The sequence below is a fragment of the Eurosta solidaginis genome, chromosome X (genome assembly GCF_040869045.1).
Source record: "Eurosta solidaginis isolate ZX-2024a chromosome X, ASM4086904v1, whole genome shotgun sequence".
Classification (NCBI taxonomy): Eukaryota; Metazoa; Arthropoda; class Insecta; order Diptera; family Tephritidae; genus Eurosta; species Eurosta solidaginis.
Genome location: NC_090324.1, coordinates 14,194,380 through 14,219,472, shown reverse-complemented (window position 1 = coordinate 14,219,472; position 25,093 = coordinate 14,194,380). Strand labels below are relative to the sequence as shown.

The 25,093-nt window shown below is 37.8% G+C and overlaps 1 protein-coding gene across 10 annotated transcripts in view; it reads right to left on the bottom strand.

Annotated features, from left to right (window-relative positions):
- Nucleotides 1-3,200: 3,200 nt before the first annotated feature.
- The window catches only part of LOC137234572 (plasma membrane calcium-transporting ATPase 2-like), a 2,440,841-nt gene continuing 2,418,948 nt past the window's right edge, over nucleotides 3,201-25,093 (bottom strand). For all 10 annotated transcript variants that reach the window (XM_067758033.1, XM_067758039.1, XM_067758029.1 and 7 more), the window contains one exon: nucleotides 3,201-3,827. In XM_067758033.1, the coding sequence (XP_067614134.1) occupies nucleotides 3,606-3,827 (222 nt within the window). In that variant the 3' untranslated portion in view covers nucleotides 3,201-3,605. The remainder of the gene's footprint in view (nucleotides 3,828-25,093) is intronic.

The window sequence follows — 25,093 nt, the reverse complement described above, 5'->3', positions numbered from 1 at the left end:
GACTTCAGTATATGCATAAACATACTATATCCGAGTGATCTCTCGAAAAAAAGCTGGTGCAACTATATTGCTCGCTACTGTTATTTATACTCGACTATTAAAAAGCAGTCTGATTCATGAAATTTTATTAAATGTTTAACGATTATATGAAAATAGCAATGTATGTTCGATGGAAAAATCCGACTCACACTTTAATGGAAAATTCCTACTTACCATTTTCGAGTTCTTCCGCCCTCGGTCTTTTAGTTTGCTGGTTATCTGTCACTCGAACTTCCAATTGTCGATTAACTAAATAATAATTATTTAATAGTTCACGATGCCGAACGAATCGGTAAATCGAATGAATTAGGTTATATTTTTTATAATTCTAAGGTTAATACAGTAGAATCGCGAAAAAGTTAACCAAAACACAAGCTTTAACACAAGTTAACGCAAGTACACAACTCACAAGTTTAAATGCCCATGACAAACTACATTTGCACCACGCGACACCGACAATAATTTTTCACACAGGAATTCGTGGAATACCTGCACTTTTTTTATTGCCAAACAAACGGTTAGATTTGAAAAAATTGATGAGCTCAGAAAAGTTAAGCAATCCATAGTTAACTTTTTAGAGCGGGACGTGGACGCTCATATTAGGTCAACTTAGCCGAGCGATTAAAAGTGTGCGGTCTTTAAAATTTTCTTTAGTGGTAGATTTTTCAGAAAATAGTGGTAGATTTATGAAAAAAGCGGAAGCATTGGGTTATATTTGAAATATTTTTAAGTAGTGAATCTTACTCACTTCTTTCCTATATATACAAAGGTAGGTGGAAATGGCAGTTATGTACTAAAAACCTAAAGGAAAAGGGATTAAATGGTGATCAAAGTATCACTAGGTATTGTTTCTCTTCTCAAAAAATTGTGGAAAGGCAAAGGTTTCTTCAAAAAACTTTTATAAAAAAACTACCACCTTTTTTCGAGCTTGCGTGGTAGAAGTGGTATAACTTCAAATAAAAGAAAAATGGTGGTAGAAGTCCGAACACTGGCGATTAACTTTCTCGCGATTCTACTGTAATTGAGTATGTGCACTGCAGTTTCTACAGAGATGACAAATGCCAGTAGAAAGTGGTGAAAAATATGTAGAGTGAGAGTGAAGATTCTGAATAAACTTTATTCAATAAAGTAAGGTTTGATTCATTATGTTATCAACAGCGCAAATATTTCTGAGCATTGGCTGATTTGCATGAGCATTCTTACTGTTGAGCGCTAATATTATTTGAAAATTTATACTCGATGAATGCATGCATACAAACACAGCATTATGAAAAGTAACGATCAAATATCCATCATTATATTTATACAAATACTGCATATAAATAGTGAGTTTCTGGGACTTCGTGAAAAAAATTTTGTTCCGAATAAATTTTGGAAAAAAATCTAGTCTGGGGAGGTGATCGCCCCTTCGCCCCCCTCAAACCCGCTACTTTAATGGCGCCCTTGGATTACATATAGTCGCTCCCATGGAAGACTAACACGTTTCCGATTTTCTGTGCTAGTTTTCTAGGAGAAAAACTGAAACTTGTTAGTCTTTCAAGGGACAATGTTATACCGAGTCTTGCTTTAAAAAATATTTTTTTAAAATTTGGTTCATCATAGAATATAAAAGAAAATAAATCTTAATAAAAAGGTATAAAACATTTATTTTGATTGGGGTCTTAGCGCCGTTTTCACCATCTCTGGTTAGCGCTGATTGACAGTTTATTTACCAGAAATGGTCCGGTTATCTGCCAAATAAACTGCAAGTTAGCGTTAACCGTAAAACGGCCCTAAGGCCCCAATCAAAATAAATGTATTTATTAAGATTTATTTATATTTTGTGATGAACTAAATTAAAAAAAATATTTTTATAGCAAAACTTTAGTGATGTATATTGGAACGATTTTCCGTCATCCCTTATCAAATTTGGTCTTTATGCGGTCGAAGCATGCCACTAATTCAGGTGTAGGTGATCGTTGTGCCACTCCTAAATATATGGATAATAGTTCCGCATTTATACGGCCCTTGTTGGTAAAGGAGTTTTCAAGAGTGAGAGAGTATCTTTCCGCCTTTCTATCTCTTTTCCTGCTCGCAAATATTTCCATGATTTTCCCCAAGTTTTCTAATTATGCACTCCTGTTTTATTAGCTTTCGAGCAATAAAATAAACGTAACTTTTTCCCATTATTTACTCAACAAGTTGAGTTGGGTATTTTAATAATAAGGGCAGCTGGGGCCCGAGGTTTTGAATTTGGGTAGCAACATCGTTTTGGTTTCATAAATTTGGCTTTTTTCATGCCGGACCATACACCTCCTGGTCATAAAGGTATAGAAGGTAACGCTCGGGAGAAATCAAAAGACAATACCAAGAGTTTCATATAATGCTGGAAGTGCGTGGAAATAAGAGTGGTCTTCAAAACTTCTATTGTGTTGTGCGATTCCAACGATATAAGACTTACAAATAAAGAAAAGATTCTTTAAGGCTGCAGGAAGGAATGGTTGAGTACGGGTTGTGTTGGTGTCCTACGCTTGCGTGGTCAATGCTCCAGATATTAGTGGCTGCAGAGTTTTCAAATATCGAGGCAGCTATTAAGCTAGGCTCTAGAAAACTTCTAATACTTGCCAAGTGGTCGGAGCTTTTTTGAAACATAAGTCCTTGTACCTTACTGTGTTTTTTCGATTGGTCGCCTAATAAATTCTGGTAACACTATGGACACATTTAGTCTATGTGAAGTCCTTCAGTCAGTTCAACCTTTCCTAACCTAGAAAAAAACTGTAAGTACTTATGTGTATGATAATATAAATAGCAATAAATGTTAGTCAAACGGATAATTGTATTATAAATACGATTTATCCGCTGCAATTTTCAAGCATACAAAATTTTTATTATGATACGAAACTATATATCTGGCACAATACCCATCTCTAATTTGTTTCGTTTTTTTGGAATAGTTATAGTGTCTATAAGTTTTAATTTAGACAAGAGAGTCTTAGTAGCTAGCTTCCAAGTCTTTACTGCCGATATAGAAGTATTACATACACATATGTAGTATGACTGTCCAGATGTATATACACTGATAAAAGATGATACGGTTTTGGGAGTGATCGAGAGAAACTGAACTTTCTTAAAAAAGCAGTGTATCAAATAACAGCAAGTAAATTTGTAAGTAATTCAAAATATTTGGAAATTATATAGTTTAATGTTTATTTTAATGTTTTAGATATTTTAAATATGAGCAATTTTTTGATAGAAGCGTAAGTCCAATGAAAAAAAGCAAACAGTTATCGCACCTACCAAAATTAATTTTAATAAAATTTCAAACATATGGACTTATGCCTCTATCAAAGCAAAAAGGATCATATTAAAATTTCATATAAGAAATCATTATCAACCTAGTTGTTTTCCCCATATATGGACTCCTTGGATATTTACAAGACTGGTCAAGCTTTTCTGTTTAGTTTAAGCTCTTTGCTACTATTTGCTTATGCACTTGCTTGGATATGTTCTTGTTATTTACAGTTTTTTTATTCTATGATTCGTTTTATTATTATTTTCTTATATCTCTTGCTGTTTTCTCGCCGCTTTCAAACAGCTGTCTCTGTGTGACTATGTGATGAGAGCCTCTCAACATCGATCTCCGGGATCGTCAACTCATCTGGTATGTTATCGGCATATTCAATAGAAGATGTATCCGAAAATCGTTTGTTAACTGATGTTTGTTTGCGCAATGCTTCGGCTAAAGAGGTACTAGTGACGTCACCATAGCGGCCATCAAGTCCTTGACGGAAAGCATTAACTACCCTGATCTAATTTTATCGTGTAAATAGAAAACGAAGAAACCAAGTGTTCCAGCACGGGCGATACATGAAATAGTAATTGAAATAAAGATACACAGAGATCGATCAAAAGTAGCGATGATTGTGATTGTGGATAATTCATTGTTTATTTGTTGATACGCAGTTGACGTCAGTATAAACACGTATACAAGTCATTATTTGCAATACAGGAGATCAGTGAGTTTGTTAAAAAAGACAGAAAAAGAATTGGTGGTGGTAGTTATAAATAGTTGTTATTCATAGTAAATCTATCATAATTACAATATACCCTAGCAAATTAAAGAGAAAGACTTAAAATAGCTGAAAAACAAGGCCAAGACCAGAAATTTTTAACCTGAATTTATTATGCGTCATACCTTAGAGAAATGATCCAGGAAGATTGGCCACATGATCCCGGAATAGTCCCGAAAAAGTCCCGAAATGGCCCTGAAGGGATCCCTGACGGATCCCGTGAACCATCCAGAAATGATACCGGAAGGGTCCGCGAATGATCCCGAAAAAGTCCCGAGAATACCCTGACGGTATCCCGAAAATCATACAGAAATGATGCCGGAAGGGTCCCCTAATGATCCCGAAATGATCCTGACGGGATTCCGAAAATCAACCAGTCTCGTAAATAATCCAGAAAATATCCCGGCAGGGTCGCAAAATAATCCCGAAATAGTCCAGAAAAAGTCACGAAATGATCCCGGACGGATACCGAAACTGTCTAGAAATGATCCCGGAAGGGTCCCAAAATGATACCGAAAGAGTCTCGAAATGTCCCCAACGGGTTCCCAGACTGATCCCGAAAACCATCCAGAATTGATCTCTGAAATATCCGCAAATGATCCTGAAATAGTCAAGAAGAAGTCACGTGATTCCCAGTGGGATCCCGAAAACCATCCGAAAATGATGTGTAAGCCCCCGACTTATTTGGTCTATTGAGTTTGTAATATTGGCCAAGGTCAGTATACTTAAATTTAATGTTTTGCAAAAGTTCGAAGGGGTCGTGGGACCTCCCCCTTTACATTTTCGAAAAAATTTTAGCTAGTAGGCTTTTGTCTATCTGTGTTCTACATTTCATCAAAATCCGTGTAGCCGTTCTGACGTGATTCAGTCACAAAGATGAAAAAATATAATTAAATTATAACTGTTCCTAGCGGGCATGGTCCTCCTCCCTTTTCAAAACCATATAGCTAGTATATCCTTCTAGACTATTGTGTGCCAAATTTCATCAAAATCCGTCCAGCTGTTCTTGCGCGATTGAGTCACAAAGAAAAACGTCTGGACATCCAAAGTTTCGCATATATATAATACATATTAATAGGAAAAGATAGGCTGGATAGAAAAAATAAGAAATGTTTCATTGTATCTTCATCGAGGAATGTGTTTGGAGTCCGTTAATTTTTGCTTTATGCAATATTTGCAAGTAAGGTTATTGCTGAAGATAAGAATCTGCCGTATTTTCGGTTTCCACGGTACAGGGTAGTAATAATATTAATTTGACAAGTGTTCTTGTCACTCGGCCCTTTTCCCAAGTGAGCCAACCGAAAATTTTTATGTCTCCATTTTTGTTGCGAATACGCTATTTTGTCAGATTTAGACGACCTTTACTCATGCGCCAACCAATTTCAATGGAAAACATGTTTTGTTGCTAATATAAACAAAGTTTATGTTGTATTTTTTTGCACAAATATATAATTTCCGCTGGGTCTGTTCGATTTTTAAAATTCAAACGGCGATAGACAGAATTAATCGTTCTTTGAACTTTAACTTTTTTTTCGAATATATTTGTACATTTAAATGTGTTTCATAATAAATTTTGTATGCAAAATAATACAAAAACGTTTTCTACATTGAATTTTTAACACAAAAAAAAAACTTGATCGAATGAAGTTATGAATAATCATCAACTGCACATGAGAGTACGCCCGTTAAAAGAGTACCCGTAAAGAAGTATTTACATATCTTTGCATAGAATGATTTGCAAGCATAGATGACCCAAATTATATTCAATATCCAACATGAAAATGGGTACGAAAGGCCTGTCGAAAGAGTGTTTTTGCAACACAATTTTTAACCTAAAAATTTTCCAATGGCCTACTTGAGAAATTTTCACTCAGCTGCGCGAGCACATTGTTGTGCACATGAATGACGTGAAAAATTATCCAACTTCCAACTTTTGTTGCAAGCAAAGCATAAGAAGAAGAATTCGACAGTTGGTTTGACTAAGGCTGCTTTCACACTTTGCAAGTGAAATTATTTTTCCCAATCGTTGGTACTGTTTTAAAATTTTTCACAGTTAAAAACTCTATATTAACAAAGGAATAGGACACAAAATATGTAAGCAAATATTTTTCTTGTATAGTGAGCATATTTATAACAGTGCTTCGAAAAATTTTGGATGTGAATGGTCAAGGCGAAATAAACTTCAATTGCGTAGAAGGCATCTATATGAAAAACTTCACTGTGGCTTGACATAGGGTAATCAACAATTGAATACAACAATGCACTAACAATAAAACTTAACAATAAAAACTTTTTCTCTCCGACATATATGAAGCGGGCGTCTAAGTTAAAAGAATATATATACATTTATAATACATGTAGTGTATTAATTTACACTAAAGTAAAAAAGCAATGATACAATGAAGAAGATTCTGGGTTCACGCCCAAGGCAAAACAAAATCAAAAATTTAAAAACAAATTTGTTCAAATATAAGAAAGGATTCCAGGTTCCATTCGAGCTCAAGGCCTATAACAATAATTTTTATGATAATAGTTGTTTCTTTTTATAATTTTTCTATAATTGAAATATTATTTGTTATTTTGGAATATATGATAGAAATATTTTTCGGACACCTTCGCTAACCATTTAGCTACACAGAAGTGGTTTGTTTGACTGATAAATCGCTACATCTATTCCTCTTTAAATATAGTATTTTACTAACGTTATGCCGTCTGTTCAAAATTACTGATAATACTGAATTTTTGCTTACTGTGCATTTTCCATGTGCTCTTGGTTTATTAAATAATGTTTTTGACAAAGGATTCCAAGTTCGATTCGAGTCCAAAGTCAATGATAAATATTGTTTTTTGTAGGTTGGGTTAGATTGAACTGGCAGGTCCATGAGGACCTCACATAGACTGAATGAGTCCGTAGTGTTATCAGAAGTTTGTTTAACGACGAACTGAAAACCCCTATCAAAAACCAGTACCTATGTTAAAAAATAACTCCGTCCTCCTGGAAAATATTAGAAGATTTCTAGCACTTATGCCAGCTCTGACAGCTGTATCACTCCTAATAACTAGAGTCTTAGCCGCAGGCACGACTTCAAAACTTGCCCGATCGGTGATCACACACCAAGCCTAATTTAAAGGCATGTGACGGCACAAGGCGGTGTCCAGTCAGAATACCCGTCATAAGTCTACAGCCCTCTCTTTTTAATGAAAGAAGCAAATTTGTTAGTCAAAGGTTGTAAGACCTACACATAATCTTCGGCACTTTACAGCACCACGGTTGGACCCACGCCTTTCCCGCTTGGTCGATCATGTGCACGTCTTGCCTTTTCTTAATCTCGCCCAATCTAATTGGGAAGTCTACGGAGAAAGCTTTAAGAGATGCACCCTTTTTAGCTTGTTCATCAGTTTTTTAATTCCCATCTATTCCCATATGCCCTGGGATCCAATATAGACCGGTCCCGACACAAATCCAACATTATCAGTTACTTCTAACAGATGGCGCAAAGCTGGTAAAGGTAGTTGATAAAGAGGAATAGAAGTAGCAATTTATCAGTCAAATCCACCACCTGTATAGCCTAATAGCGAGCGTGCATAAAGCATACTGATGATGAAGGCTTAGCATCCTTCGAGTAGCTATGGCAGGTGTCTGACAAATTTTTTATCTTCCATTCCAAATAATAAAAAGTAGTTTTTCGATCCTAGAAAAATTTTTAAAAACCATTATTTAATAAAAGTTATTGTTCTGGCCTTGAGCTCGAGTTCGAACCTGGGATTTATATTTAAGATAAAACAGATTTAAATTGTACTAAATTTTTAACAAAATTTTTTTGTTATTGTCGTCCTATTGATAGTTGATTCAAGGTTCGATTCGAGCTCAACACCAGAACAATAATTTTTTTCAAATGATAATTATTGTATAGATTTGGAAGGTTTTCTGAAAAATTTTCTACTTACCATTCCAAAAACAAAATACAATTTTTCAATTTTAAAACAATTAAAAAATAACAATAATTATCATTAGAAAAAAATTAGTGTTCTGGCCTTGAGCTTGAATCGAACATTGAATGATTTATCAATAGGCCGATAAAAACAAAAACAGTTGTAATAAACCATGAGCACTTGTGAATGTCAAACAAAGTAATTGACAATAAACAAATCCAGCATTATCAGTGACTTGCAACAGATGGCGCAACGCTGAATAAATATAGTTGGTAAGAATGAATAGAAGTAGCAATTTATCTGTCAAACAAAACCACCGCTGTATAGCTAAATGGTTAGCGCAGCGTGCCTAAAGGGTACTGATAATAAAGGCTTAGCACCCTTCAAAATGGATCTATCTGCGCAGCTATGGCAGGTTGTCTGAAAAATTTCTAAATTGTTTAAGCTGTAAATTCCTGTCCCTTACCGCTGGTGAGGGAAAACAAGAATATTATAACTTAAAAAGGAAAAGTTGCTTTCCAACAAAAATTCAAATGAATTCTTGTTTATTTACAAAAACATCTTATTTTATATACATTTTACTTATCCTAGTTTTCTTATAATTTGTTGTTGTATACATAAATATTTACAGAGGTTCATTTTGCTACATATGAATGTGTATGTGCGAATTTATTTTTAATGTGTACATTAGATACCAACGCATTCTAAGTGCGTTAAATTTAATGTGTCTCATGCAGCTCCAATGTACCCTAATCAGCAATAATCTTTGCTTGAGGGCACTGTTGACTTAAGTGCAGTAATGCGCGTAGATACTTATTTTTAAATAATTGAAATTTAGCTGCTGCTTGTATGCGTTGGTGTATTGCGTTAGTTTTATATTTTTATGTGTTTTCAGATAATATAGAAATATTTTATGAACAACAATCACATTGTTACGCTTATCTTTTGTTTCGACAATTAAGTGGACTGTAGATATTTATAGTATATTCCTAGATTTTTATCGCCATGGGGCCGACAAGATTACGTGTTCATATATTTATGAACATTCTGCCAAAGTCCAAAAATTACGCTATTTCTCTTAAACATAATAAGTTTCCTAACATTTTATTTAATTATGATTATATCTAACTGGAAGTTCAAATGGGATAGCTACGTTTTTAGTTTTACATATTGATCTTACATATAATATAGCGATGATCAGCCCTATTATTAAAAGTAAATACAGTAAAATATGGCCACTTATGTGATAAAAATGTATACCTATTAATTAGATATTTTCCCTTTTGAGAACTTCTATTTGCTGTTTAAGCGTAAAGATATCCTTGTGTGTGTTTATTAAGGTAGAGTCAAAAGGTTTAATTCGCTGGTCTGGTATATTTTCATTGTTTTTTACCCAAGAAGAGGATAGCAATTCTTTAGTGCTCTCGGATTGTATTTGATGAGATGCTGTTAAAGTTACTCCTTCATGTCGAGCTGAACATCCTTCTCTTATTGTGATAACGCCCTGTTTAGGGATTTCCATTCGCATTTGTTGATTGTCATCACATTCTAGATGTATCGTTGATTTGCTAAATATCTTGTAAAGCCAACGATTTTGAGAGGATAGTTTAATCCAAACATTTTCATCTGAGGCGGGCTTGAATCTACACACCTCGTTTTCATATTGCTTTAATGCTGCTTCTTCGCATGAATTGTCCGTTGCTGAATTCCAAGCCCAATTCCATGGTCATTGGTAATGATCTTCCGCGTTAATTGAACACTTATTTAAATCTACTTGGTTTATCAATACATATTGATTTAAATCAAACTTGTATATTAAATATTCTGCCATTATATCACGAATAATCATGTTTCCTTTGTATTTTATGGGTAGCGTATTTAATTTGTATACATTTGATGGCTCATATGATATTAAGGGAATTTCTATGTTTATGACGACTCGTGAATCAACAATTAACCTTTAGCAGCCATTGACTTATAGATTTCTTTTAATTCATTACCGAGTCGTTTCCCAGATAATACTAATTTGTGTGGCAGCTGTTTTTTAATCAATGCTATTTCATTATTAAGCTGTGATGGTTTTAATTGTTTCGGATTAATGACCATGATTTACGTCAATTAGAAAGTTTATTATCGAAGTTTGAATATCTTCACATTCATCCATAACTATTCCTATTTGAATGGTTAGTATCTGAAACATTAAAGTCATTCGTTCGGCATTTTGATTTTTAACTAGTTCATTATAAAATTTATTTTTCTGTTCATTCATCTTTCGAAAATTTTTGTTAACTTCATCGGTTGTCTTTTTTAATATATTTATTTTAGAATCAACCACTGTTTCTTAAACAATTTTGCGATATCCTTTTGGTTTTCAAAAATATTTTTAATATTTGATTCCATACCTCCCGGTCGTCAGCGTCCATGATTCCGAATAATATGTGGTAAAATGAGCCAACGAATTCGAATGGTGCACGTGTTTTTCTATTCCCTTGCTTCATGAATAGCTCGTTATTTGACTTAAGATTATTATATCTCTGCTTCAAGTTTGCGGTAATCATTATACAAGCTTCTTCATAATACGTCAATATTTTGCACTGATGCTCAAGTCATTAATAAATTCTTTTATTCTCTCCATTCTTTCGTAATAGGAACCTAACTCGTAATAAACGATTAAGTCCCATTTTGAATTTATTATGTCTATTTTGCCAATTGGACGCGAATACTTTGTGGTATTCTTTCTTAGCTCAGCCACTGAAGCACCTATTTTACTTGTATCCTTTACGTATAATGCCTTAACTTGCACTTCTAGCATAAGAAACGTAAAGAACCACATCATCATCGTTTTTGCTATTTTCTGCCCCCCTGTACCTACTATACTTTCCGATATTCTTGATGTCAACAGGCTAGCAGCTTGATTTCGCTCTTCTGTATTGCTGCTCCCTGTGATTTCTAGCGGGCATAGTTTGTGAACGGGTCGTTTAAGTATCCCATTTTGCAATTCTAGGGTTACTACTCTGGTTCTTCCATCGCTTCCCAGATGAGTTTTAATAACTTTGCCCAGTGGCCATATTGCTGGATGAGTTTCTTTATTTTTAATAATGACTACTTGACCTTCTAGTAGATTGTCGGATTTATTTTTCCATTTCATCCGTTGTTGCAACATTGTAACACATTCGCTTTCCCACCGTTTCCAAAAATCTCTTTTAATTTTCTGTATCAGTTTCCATCTGTCTAATGAACTTATTGTTGTGTAATCATTTGCTTCAGGGCAGTCTATTAATGGGCATCCTATTAAAAAATGTCCAGGGGTTAAAACATCTATATCGCTTTCACTATCCATCGCACATAGAGGTCGCGAGTTTAGCACTGCTTCAATCTGTGATAGTAAAGTGGTCATCTCTTCAAATGTCAATTTACTTTCGCCTAGCATTCTTTTTAAATGATATTTTACTGACTCGACTCCAGCCTCCCAAATTCCTCCGAAGTGAGGAGCTGCCGGCGGCCCAAAATGCCATTGAATTTTGTCTGCTTCTAATATGGGAGCTATTGTTGAATTATTTTTTATTGCCTTGTTGAAAAGTAAGTCTAATTTTCTGCAAGCTCCGACAAAGTTTGTTCCGTTATCTGATTATGTATGCTGACTTTTACCTCTTCTAGCAAAAAATCGTTTCACGGCAGCTAGAAACGCTTCAGTTGTTAAATCACTTACTGCCTTTGTTGCCATACATACAAATACCGCTATATGGGTGATTCTCCGCCAGCTTACAGTTTTGTGTCTTTTCGAAATTTGAAATATATTAAAGCATTTTCTATGAATTGAATTATGGAATTGAGTTAAACTAATGTTTATTTTAAAGTTTCATGTTGAATTTTATTGACTGGTCATCAGTTTTATGAAGTTGGAGTTTATAATACCCTACAAATGCCACAACCGTGGCATGTCCACAACCTCATTTTTCTTAACATTTTAGGTGGTAACTTTTTTAATCTTCAATTGCGCGAGTAATAAACTGTCATTATATTAAATGCTTGACTTAATCCGCAATATTAAATGTTGTTTTAATGATAGCATTTCTGTTGTCGCTTTGTAATTTGATTTTGAAAAGTGTCCATGAGTTTTTGAGTAAAAAATGTTATTCAAATCGTTAGGTTGGTACTGCTTTATTGCACACTGGTGTGTGACATGTGAGTGTAAATTTTGATCAGCAAGTGTCCCCGCATATTTCCATGTTAATGTTTGTAGTCTTAAAATAACTAATATCTATTTTTAAACACTGAAGAACTGGAAAAAACTGTACGTATCATAAAATCGTGTCACAATCGCGGCACTTGTATCTTGCGAGTCATACTAGGTTTTTTTTAATGAGCAATTTATTGTCAAAATGTCACAACCGTGGCACGCGCGTAACGCGTGTAATGTCACAACCGTGGTAGGCTTCAAGAACAGAAATTAATAGCTGTAGCTCTTCCAGTCTGGGAATGTTTTTTAGCTATAAAAACTCATAGAAAACTGTTTGAAAATATTTGAAAATCGAATTTTTTTCCACAATTTTGCGTTAGTAAAAAAAAATAAAAATAAAAAAAAATAGAATATTTTTTTTTCAAAAATTGTGGGTTAGTAAACCCTCACTGGGGTAGGCACCTTGTCATTGGTGTGAGGGCTTAGCCGATCTCCATAGCGCCCGACTATGAGGCGGAGCTGTTTAGGACTGGCATCTACGCCGTTTCGCCTCATAGGAGGGCGGCGGGATGTCGGTGACTAAGAACTGCCAACCCCCTAATCCAGGGTGTTATGCGGACCGTGCCTATTGAACGATTTGCAGCCAGGCGATAAATTCGGCTGTATTAGAATGGAGCCTTCCCGATACCGGGCCACCTCGGGAAGTATTGATGGCCTTATCACAGTAAGGGGCGCTGCTGTGGCTGACGGTTCTTTCCCCGTATATAATACTGGACCGCTAAACCCGCCTTTTCGGGCAGGTGGTCGTACGACCAATATGAAGAACTCATTACCAAATTGTAATAAGGAGGATGATAAGAGGAGGACTGAGTCGCAAGCCAAGGACGACAAATACGCATTGAGCGATGCCTCGGACTCTGAGAGCGAGAGTAGTGCTGATTCAATGAACTCTGTGTTGGAAAAGCACACAAATGAAGACGAAGTAGAAGAGTGGAGAAGGGTTTGGAGCAGAAGAAGTAAAATAGCTCTCTCGCAGTACCGTGCAGCACTAAGAATTGTCCAACGCCTGGGAACAGTGGTCGACCCAACAGAAGTGGAGATCGAGCGCTTGAAATAGGTCGAAGGCAGCTCAAAAGGTTTGCTGCTAGAAACCCTCAGTTCTGCAACAGGTATGAGGAGGGAGAAGCATCAAATGGCAGAATAAAGAGGCAACGTTCGGGGAAAGGCGACAAGCCTACTTTCAAGAGGCAGAAAGGACCCAGTCCCAGAGTCGCGAGGCAGGGCAGTCGCATAGACAAGACAAGTAGGCCCGAAGCTGTAATACAGATGGGCCCCAATAGCGAGGTAGCAACTACCTCGAAAGCTGCGAGTCAGAGGGAAGTTCCAACTACGGAAGTAGGAGATAAGCCGAAGTGAGATACCGCTAAGACTCCGGCTTTCTCGGAGGTGCTAAAGGGAGTTAATGCTAAGACTCCGGCTTTCTCGGAGGTGCCAAAGTTAATTAAAACTAAGACACCGGCTTTTCCCGAGAAGATGATTGATGTGGCAAAGCAGTCACTGACTGTGGCGCTGGTTGATCGTAGCAATCCATTCGTACAGATGACTAGTAAAAGGTGAAGATCTGTGGAAAGGGAGCTTATTAGCTTAATGCTTAAGATGATGCGGGCACAACCAAGTAAGCCCCTTCCAACCTTTGATTCGGGGGGATGGTATAATGGTGGGAAGATGATAGCGTGCGACAACATCGCGAGCTTGCGGTGGCTGGAGGAAGTGGTTCCAAACCTCCAAAGGCAAGGCACGAACGCGCGATTTGAGGTGGTGAGTAAAGCGCAAATCCCAACGGTACCAAAAGTTAAGATATGGATACCATGCGTGATGAAGTCGGAGGATACACTGCGACTTCTTCAGAATCAGAATCCGAACATACCGACACAGGATTGGAAAGTACTTACTGTATCTCGGCCTACGGAGGAAGGTCAGTTCTACATCTTCGAAATAAACAAGCAGGCGGAGGATATATTGTACCCGCAGCTTGGAAAAATGTCCTTTGGTACAGGGAAAATGTATATGCGACTAAGGAAAAGAAGTCCCGAGTATAAAAATCCTAACACGCTGGAAGTGGGCGAAGTCGAAAAGGACCTCAAAAGCCTAAGCGGAAAAAGACAGGCGGAGGTAGCCGACGTCACCTCGAAGGTGTTAGAAGAGGACCAAGAGGCCGTGGCTCTCATCGGGAAGAAGGGTGTCTGAACTTAGCGCGCGCGGATTTGGCGTTTACTATGCGCAAACGGAAGGACGGGTGCGAGCTGTAGTAATGGTAAGGAAACAGCTGCATTCATATATGCTGCCTAACTACACTACTGAGGACCTCGTAGTGGTGGCGGGGATACAAATGCGCACCACAATGAGTGGGGAGGAGCAGATACAAATGAGAGAGGCTAATCTCTATTTTTTTACATCCTGCAAACCAATTTGCAGATAGCCAACAGGAGAAATGTCCCTACATACATTGGTCCAACATCCAGCAATGTTTTGGATATAACACTGAGCTCCGAACGTGATATATCAAGGTATGATTGGATGGTTCTTGATAGACCATCCTTCTCCGACCATGCGTATATCAGCTTCAGCATCCCCCTAAAGAGGGTAGAGAAGGGAGAAACCTTTAGAAACACTAGGTCAACAAACTGGACTAAATTCCAGGTAGAAACGAAACTGGGACAACCAAAAGAGGTTGCCAATGTGGAGAACTGGAGGAGTCTAATGAACTCCTAACGAGGTCTCTATGGCTGCGTATAACAAATCTTGCCCTCTAAGAAGATTCAGAGGAAAAGCAAAGCCGCCATGGTGGAGCAATGAGCTGAGTCTTCTAAGAAGACAGGTAAAATAAATGTTTAAGCTAGCTCGCGGAAAGCGAAGCGTGTCGGGACAAGTACAGGGATCTACTGAGGATCTACATGCGTTTAATTTCCAGGGCGAAGAGAGTCTCATGGAAAAGTTTCTGTACGGGCATAGAGTGCTCCAGCGAAACAGCACGGTTTAGAAAAGTTCTAGCAAGGGGAAATATATTCCAGCGACTAATTAAGAAAGAGAACGGGGAATGTCCACGTAATGGTGAGGAATCCCTTGAGGTGCTTCTCGTTACACATTTCTCATCCGGAGATGGTTTAGAAGAGTCAGCAGACAGCACTCACACTTCGATCACGGAGCAGTTAGTGCCGTGCTTGGTGACCGATACCAAGAACGAATGGGCAGTGAAGATATTTTCTAAGTTTAAATCGCCGGGCTCAGATGGTATATTCCCGGCCATGCTACCAGTTTCAAGTAGGGCGGTCGTGGATTGGCTTAAAATAAAATTCTATGGGTGCATAAGCCTGAATCATGTACCGCAATCTAGGAGAACCGCTCGTTTAGCTTTCCTACCAAAGGCGGGAAAATTGGTCACGTGTATCCCAAAGATTATAGACCCATTACCTTCACATCATTTCTGCTCAAAACCTTTCAGAGGCTGATAAATGTGTACATAAAGTCCAACGTGGACGAAAAGCTGCTCAACAGAACATTCGTACACCAAAGGCAAGTCGGTATACACCGCATTGCATAGGGTGGAAATAAGCGTAGACAAATCCCTGGAATATAAGGAATATGTTCTAGGAGTATTCTTATACTATTTTCACACAGACGGCTTATTGAATAATAAAGGCAATTTTCTACATTAAGACGCTTATTGAGCTCAATCTTCCCTACAAAATTCCAATCTATTATTATTTCATTAGTAGCTAATCGAATGCCTAATGAAGTCAAAAGCACAATGCAACTCTGTTGGCAGCGTTCCACTTCCGTTTCCGCTTCTTAGTTTTTGTGTGTTCAGTGCTTAAAAATGTCATTTGTCAAAGCAAATGTCATTGTCTGCATGGCGGAACGATACAAGGTGGCCACATCGAACAGCTGATTATAACCTTTTTTATTTGATTTGATACATCAACTACCGGCGCAGTACGATTTTGACATTTGTCCATCGAATTTACAAGTACATGGAATTTTTTTTGTTTGTAGGTATGTCACCATGCTCCCACCTTGTATCGTTCCGCCATGGTTGTCTGTCTCATCCTTCACACTAATCGAGCAGTTACTTCTGTGTGAAAGCAAAAAATTTACGATTTCATTAGCAGGTGAAAACAGTATTAGACATTGCCGGGGCTTTCAATAATGTTTCTAAATGGGCGATTATGGATGGTCTTTATTAAATTAAAGTACATCCAGCCCTAACCAGATGGAAAGGCTGCATGTTAAATTGCAGGAAGATTACATCACAATGGGGATTGTACGGTGCCACGAAATCAGTGGACAGGGGAACGCAGCAGGGAGGGGTGCTATCACCTCATCTGTGGACGCTGGTCATCAACTAACTGCTCAGGCGATTTGATGAGGGACACGTAAAGCTTACGGCTTACGAGGATGACGTTGCAATTGTCATAAGTGGAAAGTGCCTTCCAACGATTAGCTCTTTGATGGATCTGGCGTTTCGGATATTCAAACTTGGGCATCAAATGTCGGGTTGAAAGTCAACGCGGATAAGATGGATATGGTCTGGTTTACAAAGAGGTACATGGTCCCAAATTGAATCAGGCCCAAGTTAGGAAAGGTGACCTACAGGAGAAACCTTGCACAAAGTATCTAGGATTCATCCTAGACAGTAAGCTGTCATGGAAGCTCAACGTGGAGGATAGGGTGAAGAAGGCTTCAACGGCACTCTATGCATGAAAAGAATGCTGAGGTGTACGTGGAGCTTATCGCCCTCTCTTTCTCATTGGGTTTTTACAGCGATTGTAAGCCATATCCTATACTATGGAGTTCTTGTTTGGTGGAAAGCCACACAAAAAGCAACTTACCTCAAAAAATTAGAGGGGGTATGCAGACTACCAATGCTTAGCATTACGGGAGCCTTGAAAACAACCCCGACAGCTGCACTGAATGCCATTCTGCACATTCCACCTGTAGACCTGGTAGCAAAGAACATAGCGTTAGCAACTGCAACCAGGCTCGGTGCCTGGTGGCAGCTTGAGTGCCGACCCTACGGCCATAGTAGTATAGCGTCATCAATCACAAGACGAACAGACTACCTGATTCCATATCTGCGCTTCGAGGGCGATATTAAGGCCACAATAGAGGTGGGCGGTTGGTGCAAGGGTGCTCAAATGGTGGACGAAGCGATACATGTGTACACATATGGTTCCAAAGTAGTGGAAGGAGTAGGGTCTGCGGTATACTGCGCTGATCTGGAAATAAACAGATCCTACAGGGTGCCGGATTACTATAGCGTTTTCCAAGCGGAAATAGCAGCCGTAACCAAAGCAGTAGAAACCCTGGAAGAAAATATCCCAAGCTGCGATCGTGTTAACTTTTATATTGACATTCAAGCAGCAATTAAGGCAATAATCTCGCACAGCACAGCATCTAAATGCGTGTTACAGTGTAAGCAGTCCCTGGAGAGAATCGGAACAGGGAGAAGCATACAACTATATTGGGTCCCAGATCATATGGGAATAGATGGGAATGAAAAAGCGGATGAACTAGCTAAAAAGGGCGCATCCCTTGTAGCTTTCTCTGTAGATATCCCAATAAGACTGGGTGAAATTAAGCGAAGGCGAGAGGTGCACATGATCGACCAAGCAGGAAAGGCGTGGGTTCAAGTGCGGGGCTGTAAAGTGTCGAAGATTATGTGCAGGTCTTACAACCATAGGCTAATAAAGTTGCTTCTACCATTAAAAACAGAGGACTGTGGACTCATGGCGGGTATTCTGGCTGGACACTGCCCTCTGGCATCACTTGCCTTTAAATTAGGCTTGTTCAGTGATAGCAGATGTAGAAAGTGCGGGATGGAGGGGGAAACGATACAGCACGTTCTGTGCTCTTGCCCTGCGCTTGCTTCAGCTATTAGGAGTGATACAGCTGTCAGATCTAGAAGCAGCAAGTGGCTTAAATCCTAGGAACTTCTAGTGTTTGTCAAGAGGACGGAGTTATTTTATCACATAGGTTTTTGATAGGGTTTTTCAGTTTGGTCGTTAAAACAAACTTCTGGTAACACTACGGACTTATTCAGTTTAAGTGAGATTCTCATGGACCGGTCAGTTCAACCTAACCTAACCTTGGGTTACTAAAATTGAGGGCTCTAGGAGAATCGCCCATATATCCTTTAAATGCTTTTTGCCCTCTTCCTGTCGAACATCTCATCTGTATCGGACCTGCATAGTCTACACCAACATGTGTGAATGGAATTGACAGTAACACTCGAAATTCTGGAAGATTTCCCATTATTTGTTTAGCTGCTTCTTTGCGGTAATGTATGCAGCAATTACAAGCCCTCATAGTTTTCTTTATTGAATTTTTCTATCCAATTATCCAATAATTCGTTCTAATCATTGATTACATTAATTATTTCCGCCATGAAAAGTTGTTTTGTGAACATTTTCAATAATTAACGTTGATAAATGCGATTTATTTAATATTTTCGGGTGCTTTTGATCGAATTGCAGTTTTGCATTCCCCAACCTACCACATACGCGAAGGATTCCGTTATTATCTAGAATTGGGTTTAATATGTAAGCTACAACCCTTATTAATTTAGTTAAACTAGAATACTTTACTATTACGTCATCCAATAAATGTGATTCTATTGATATTGACACACAAAATTCATCGAATTTAAATATATTCTGTATTGGGCATTGACTTTCTTCTTTTTGTAACCATTTGGGCCCTTTCCACCATAGTTCGTGCTCCACAAGTTTGTTCGCCAATACTCCTCTGGATGCTACATCAGCCGGATTTTCCTTGGTTCAAACATGTTGCCATATCGCCGTGGGAGCATATGGTTTGAATTGTTCTATTCTCATTTGAATGAATTTGTCTTTATTTTAAGGAGAAATAAACTTCAATTGCGTTGAAGGCATTTATATGAAAAACTTCACTGTGGCTTGGCATAGGGTAATCAACAATTGAATACAACAATGCACTAACAATACACGGAAAACACTAGTGTTGGGAACTATCGAATGAATTCAACTATCGATAGTTAGTTACTGAATGATTTTAACTATCGAACGAATATCTTCATTCATTCATTTAATTTGTTCTTTAGCTTGCCAGAAGCCAAAAGAACAATTTCTGGATTGTTTTAGTTACCCTTCGGGGTAGCTAAAGAACAAACCTATATAAGACAAAAAACGTCGTGTTCCAATGAAACGAGATCCAGATACGGCTAGAGATTTAACATGCAAATGCGACAACAATGTGAACCATATGGATCAATTTGTTGTTGCATTTGTATGTTAAATTTCTATCCGTATCTGGATCACGCTACATTGGAACGTAACAAAAACGTTAAATATGACTAAAATGGTGTAAATTGTGCTTCAAGTAAATAATGAAAATATTCAATTTAAATGCCTTTGTTACATGTTATGCAAAGCGCATGAATGATATGCAAATGACCTTGGTTCGCAACCCACAGTTTTTTGGGCTCCCCAAATCTGTGGGGAGATTTTATGCCTCTACAACAACAACAACAACAACAGGAAATAAGGTTACTTAAAATGGATTTTTATCTGTATTATTCAAATCTGTTTCAGAGGCATTATTGATTGCCTTAACTTATACATAAGCTACTGTTTTTTTTTTTTTCAAAATTCAGGTCACGTTTAATTAATATAAAAATTGCACATTAAATTTCACTTATAAAAGAAACATAAAACAAATATTTCAAACACTTAAATACTAAAAGTCGCTATGGTTGTTCTAGCCAAAATCGGATAGTGCATGAGGGTCTATATTAAATTTTCGCCGCAGAGATGGCAACTGATTGTGTTATTAAACCCCTAAAAAAATTGATTGTAAAGTAAATAATACAAGTATGTACATTGAGTTGACATGAAAAATACCTTCAATGTTTAAATTGCTGTTCAAAAATATTATCATATCTAGTTTATCTCGAGAAAACTCGTTCTGACGGAACCGATGTTGCGGGTATACATAAATATTTTTTCGAAAGCATATATAGTTCCGGAAATGTTGGCTGGCTACGATTCCAATAGTCTAGGGGATTATTTGAGCGATCAACAAAATTTTGCCTTAGATATTGCTCCAACTGAATATTTGCATTGACATTGGGCGCGTTTTGACAAATTGTTTTTGCTTCAGCAACTTTTTCATCGAGAAGGTCCCAGGGAGATACTTCGCTTTTATCGACCGATACTTCTCTTGGGGTGTTGGTAGAAACACTTGTGTTTTGTTGCCGTATTAGGGAAGTTACTTCTTCCACTAGCCATTTTGTTGTATTATTTGCATTAATTTCGTTACCGAACGCAATTTTTTTAAACCAAGGATCTAGGAATGTTGATTTGGCGAACATTTTGTTAGACTCCAACTGCCCTAATCGTCTCCAAACTACCTCTAACAATCTGCTCTTCAAACTTTCTCCCTCTACAGTTTTCATTTTGCGATTTCGTACTGCGTATTGAAGCCTCTGATTAGGGGCACTACCAGTGACATCGTGGGATAATTTTCTCCTGACAATTCGGATGTCATGGCCTCTACGGGCTTGAAAAGATTAGTGTAGTCCAACAATGTTTCCCATTCTGATGAATTGAGGAAATCAGGAGCATTTGGTAAAGAAGTTATTATGGCAGAGAGTGGTTCTTTTACCAAGCATATGCGCTCCATCATTATAAGGGTGGAATTCCACCGGGTAGGGACATCTTGTTTTAACCTCAGTTCAGTAACGCCCATTTGCTTTTGCATATTTTTTAATTTTTCCGTCGCTTGAGAACTATGGTTAAAGTAAGTGACTATGGCACGACACTTGTTTATGAGCACAGTAACTTGTGGAACAGCTTTGATGGCATCAATTACACATAAATATAATGTATGCGCTACACATGGGTGGTGGTGCTTCTGTAGCATTTCAATTATATCCTTTTTAATATTAGCCCCGTTATCACATACTACAGTAACTATTTTGTCAAAAACGGACCACTCATCAAATATTAACTTCAATTCTGTAGCTATATTTTGGGAGGTATGATTTCCTAAGATTTCCTTTGTTGATAAAACTGCAGAAATCATTTTGTTATCCCGAACGAAATGACTAGTAACTGACAAAAAAGATTTTTGACTATCAGAAGTCCACATATCAGTTGTAACTGAAATATGTGTTACAATGTTGAGCAAGTCATGCAGTTTCTTTCTTACTTCATTGTATTTAAAAGGTAGCATTGTATTTGATAAAACTTTTCTGTTTGGCAAGGAATATAATGGCTGAAGCTTTTTTGTATATTCTACAAATCCTACATTGTCAACGATGGACAGCGGCTGCAAGTCTTTTGTAATCATCTTTAAAAGAGATTCATCAATATTATTTTTTTCTTGCTCTGAGAGCTCAGAACGTGTGCTGGTAACAAATAATTTTGTTTGAACAGTCCCTCTCAAACATCCACTATTGGAAATGTCTTCGGTAGGTACTGTTAACGAACTGCGCGCTGCACTCCCTGCAGTAGTTGACGAAAGAGAAGTGGAACTACGTTCCTCTTCTGAAATTACTGGCGCTATTTCTCCTGAAGTTAGATTCCTATGTTCTGAGGAAGACGGATGCTTACGGCGTAGATGGTCATTTAAATTTGATGTGTTGCCAGAAAATTTAAAAATTTTTTTGCATATATGGCATTTAACTTCTTTGCCATTTTTGGTAAAAAACTCCCAAACAGAAGATCTCTTCAATCCAGGCCGCATTATAAATATCTACACAAATTAAATCGTTAAAATCACTTCCTCAGTTAAAAATATTTAACAATTACCACGCTTAAAACGTTTGTCGATTAGGTTGACGTATGCTAAATTTATTTTAATATCTTTTTAACACTGATATATGCACAGCAAAAATTTAAATAGAACGAATGATTCGAAATAGTAATGAGCGAATCATTCATACCAAAAACTAGTAGTTCGATAAAATAGTAATGAACGAATCATTCATACATAAAACTAGTAATTCGAAAAAATAGTAGTGAACGAATCATTCATGCCTAAAACTAGTAATTCGAAAAAATAGTAATGAACGAATCATTCATACCTAAAACTAGTAACTCGAAAAAATAGTAGAGAACGAATCATTCATACCTAAAACTAGTAATTCGAAAAAATAGTAATGAACGAATCATTCATACCTATAACTAGTAACTCGAAAAAATAGTAGTGAACGAATCATTCATACCTAAAACTAGTAATTCGAAAAAATAGTAATGAACGAATTTCAAATGACTATCGAACGAATGAAAATTATTGAACTATCGAATAACTCGATAGTTTTAATTCGATAGTTCCCAACACTAGAAAACACTTTTAAGGGATAATAGCTTTTTCTCTCCGACATATATGAAGCGGGTGTTTAAGTTAAAAGAATATTGTTACGAATATTAGCAAAACTAAGGGGTGCTGCTATCTCCAGGCCGATGCTAAGCAGTGACGTGAATTCACAGCAGTAATTCAATCGTTATGTATCTACATAAACGAAACAATAATTGCGTCTATACATATGTACCATGTACGTATACGAGCAGAGGAGAGTCAATGCACAAACACATGCATATATCTGAGATGCTCCTGAAAGTATGCAATGAGAGAAGCTATAAAATCGTGCAATTGTAGTTACAGCTGAGAATTTTGAGAGCTGATGGCAACTAGTAGATTCTGGAAGCGCCTAGAAGATGCGAACGTTGAAATCAGAGAGTATAAAAAGCAGAAAATGTAAAGGCGCTGGAATTCAGCTTGATTTGAGCTATCGGTCAGTTTTGATTAAGCACGCAATCTGTTGGGCTATAGAAGAGTTTCATTTGAGCTATCAATCAGTTTGGTTGTTGAGCTAGCTAGTTACAAAGTGTAAGTGTTATTGTGAAGTACTTTAATAAAGGCCATTTTTCCATTGTTCAATATTGGAGTTATTTATTCAACAGTTTAGTGATTCGAACTTAGCAGGAGGGCAAATAAGAGGATTTGCAAGTAAATTCGTTACAATTGTATTTCAGAAATGACGTCGCAAGTGTCATCTCAACTGGAAGACCAAAAGACATATATTGCACCTGAATTGGAAGCGCAAGAGGCACGTATATCTGAAATGTCGGCAGAAATTTTGGAACAGGTATCATCAAAACTGGAAGCGCAGGATGCAAAAATGGCTCAATTTCAGGCAGAAGTAGATGATTTAAAAGGTCGTATGGAGCAGTTACAACTAAATCGGTCAGCTGTTTCAGCAAGCAATCCAAAGGTAAAAACACCATCCTTTGACGGGTCTGTTCCTTTCCAGGTCTTTAAGCTACAGTTTGAGAAGGCCGCTACAGTTAACAACTGGAATGCTGAAGATAAAGTTGCTGCACTCTTCGTGGCATTGAAAAGGCCTGCAGCGGAAATCTTACAGACGATTCCAGAGTACGAACGGAACAGTTATGAAGTATTGATGGCTGCTGTAGAACGACGTTATGGAAGCGAGCATAGAAAACAGTCATTCCAAATTGAGTTGCAAAACCGCTACCAAAAAGCAAATAAGACATTGCAGGAGTTTGCTTCAGAAATTGAAAGATTGGCTCATCTTGCAAATGCGGACGCACCCTGTGGAATACACTGAAAGGATAAAAATCCAGAGCTTCATAAATGGCATAGGAAATGTGGAAACGAAGCGGGCTACATATGCGAATCCAAAACTAACATTCGGAGAAACGGTGTCACAAGCTCTGATTCAGAAAACAGCGTCGCTTCTGTGTAAGCCAGTTTTCAAAGCACGCCGTGTGGAATTAGAAAGGCCAAAGTGGGTAGACGCAATATTGGAGGCGCTGGAAGGATCGCAAAAGCGGAGTGAAAAATTTATCAAATGCTTCAAATGCGGGGAGTCCGGTGCACGTCATTGCGATCTTGGTCTAATAGTTCCAACAATGTAGGTGGCCGTAAACGCAAAGCTGGAGGAGATGAGCAAGAGCGAGTAAGAGGTAAAGATCGAGAGCTGGATCCAGCTATTGAATGCGCTGTGATATCGGTGTTGCAAATTGGTAGAAAATCGAGCAGCCTCACCGCCAGAGGGAATGTGGATGGGAAAGAACATGTACTGACGGTAGATACAGGCGCATCTCATTCCTTGATTCGATCTGATTTGGTCTACAGGAGAGTAAAGTCATTACCTGGAGCGAGGTTGCCTACGGTCACTGGCGAGTATAACCAAGTCCGGGGAGAAGTGATCTGTGAAGTCTTAATTGGGAAGGTCATGGTTTTACACAATTTCGTTGTGGCGAAGATCGTTGAAGAATTCATATTGGGAGTGACTTCTTGGTTGACCATGACATCAAGATCGATATGCAGAGAAGGGTGATGTGTTATGAGAACCAGGATATACAACTTAACTTCAAGTTGGAGAAAGGGTTCAGTAGTAATCGAGTAATGGTGGAGAAGACTCGAAAAAGGCCACGAAAGTCAAAAGGAAAGTTGATGGATCGAATGGGCCAAATAAAGAGAAATTAAAAGTACCTGCTAGAAAAACGCCGGCATCGACAAACCCTAATGGACGCACTAAAACGACTGAAAGAATTTTTCAGAAAGAATGCAAGGGTGGTTTCAAGCCAGCGCGCAACTACTGTTGTGAAACGTCCATACGATAATGATGATGCAAAGTCAATCCGTCAAGTGCAGGCTCTGCAAAGAAGTTCATTGGCCAAACAACAGAGTGCGAGGGAAAGATCAAAAATAATGAGTAGTAAGATGAAACGCAGGTACAATGAGAACACAAATTCGGAAGGTTCCTTGGAAGGAGATTTGGTACTCTTATACAACCCTCACCGGCGGAAATGTGTTCCATCCA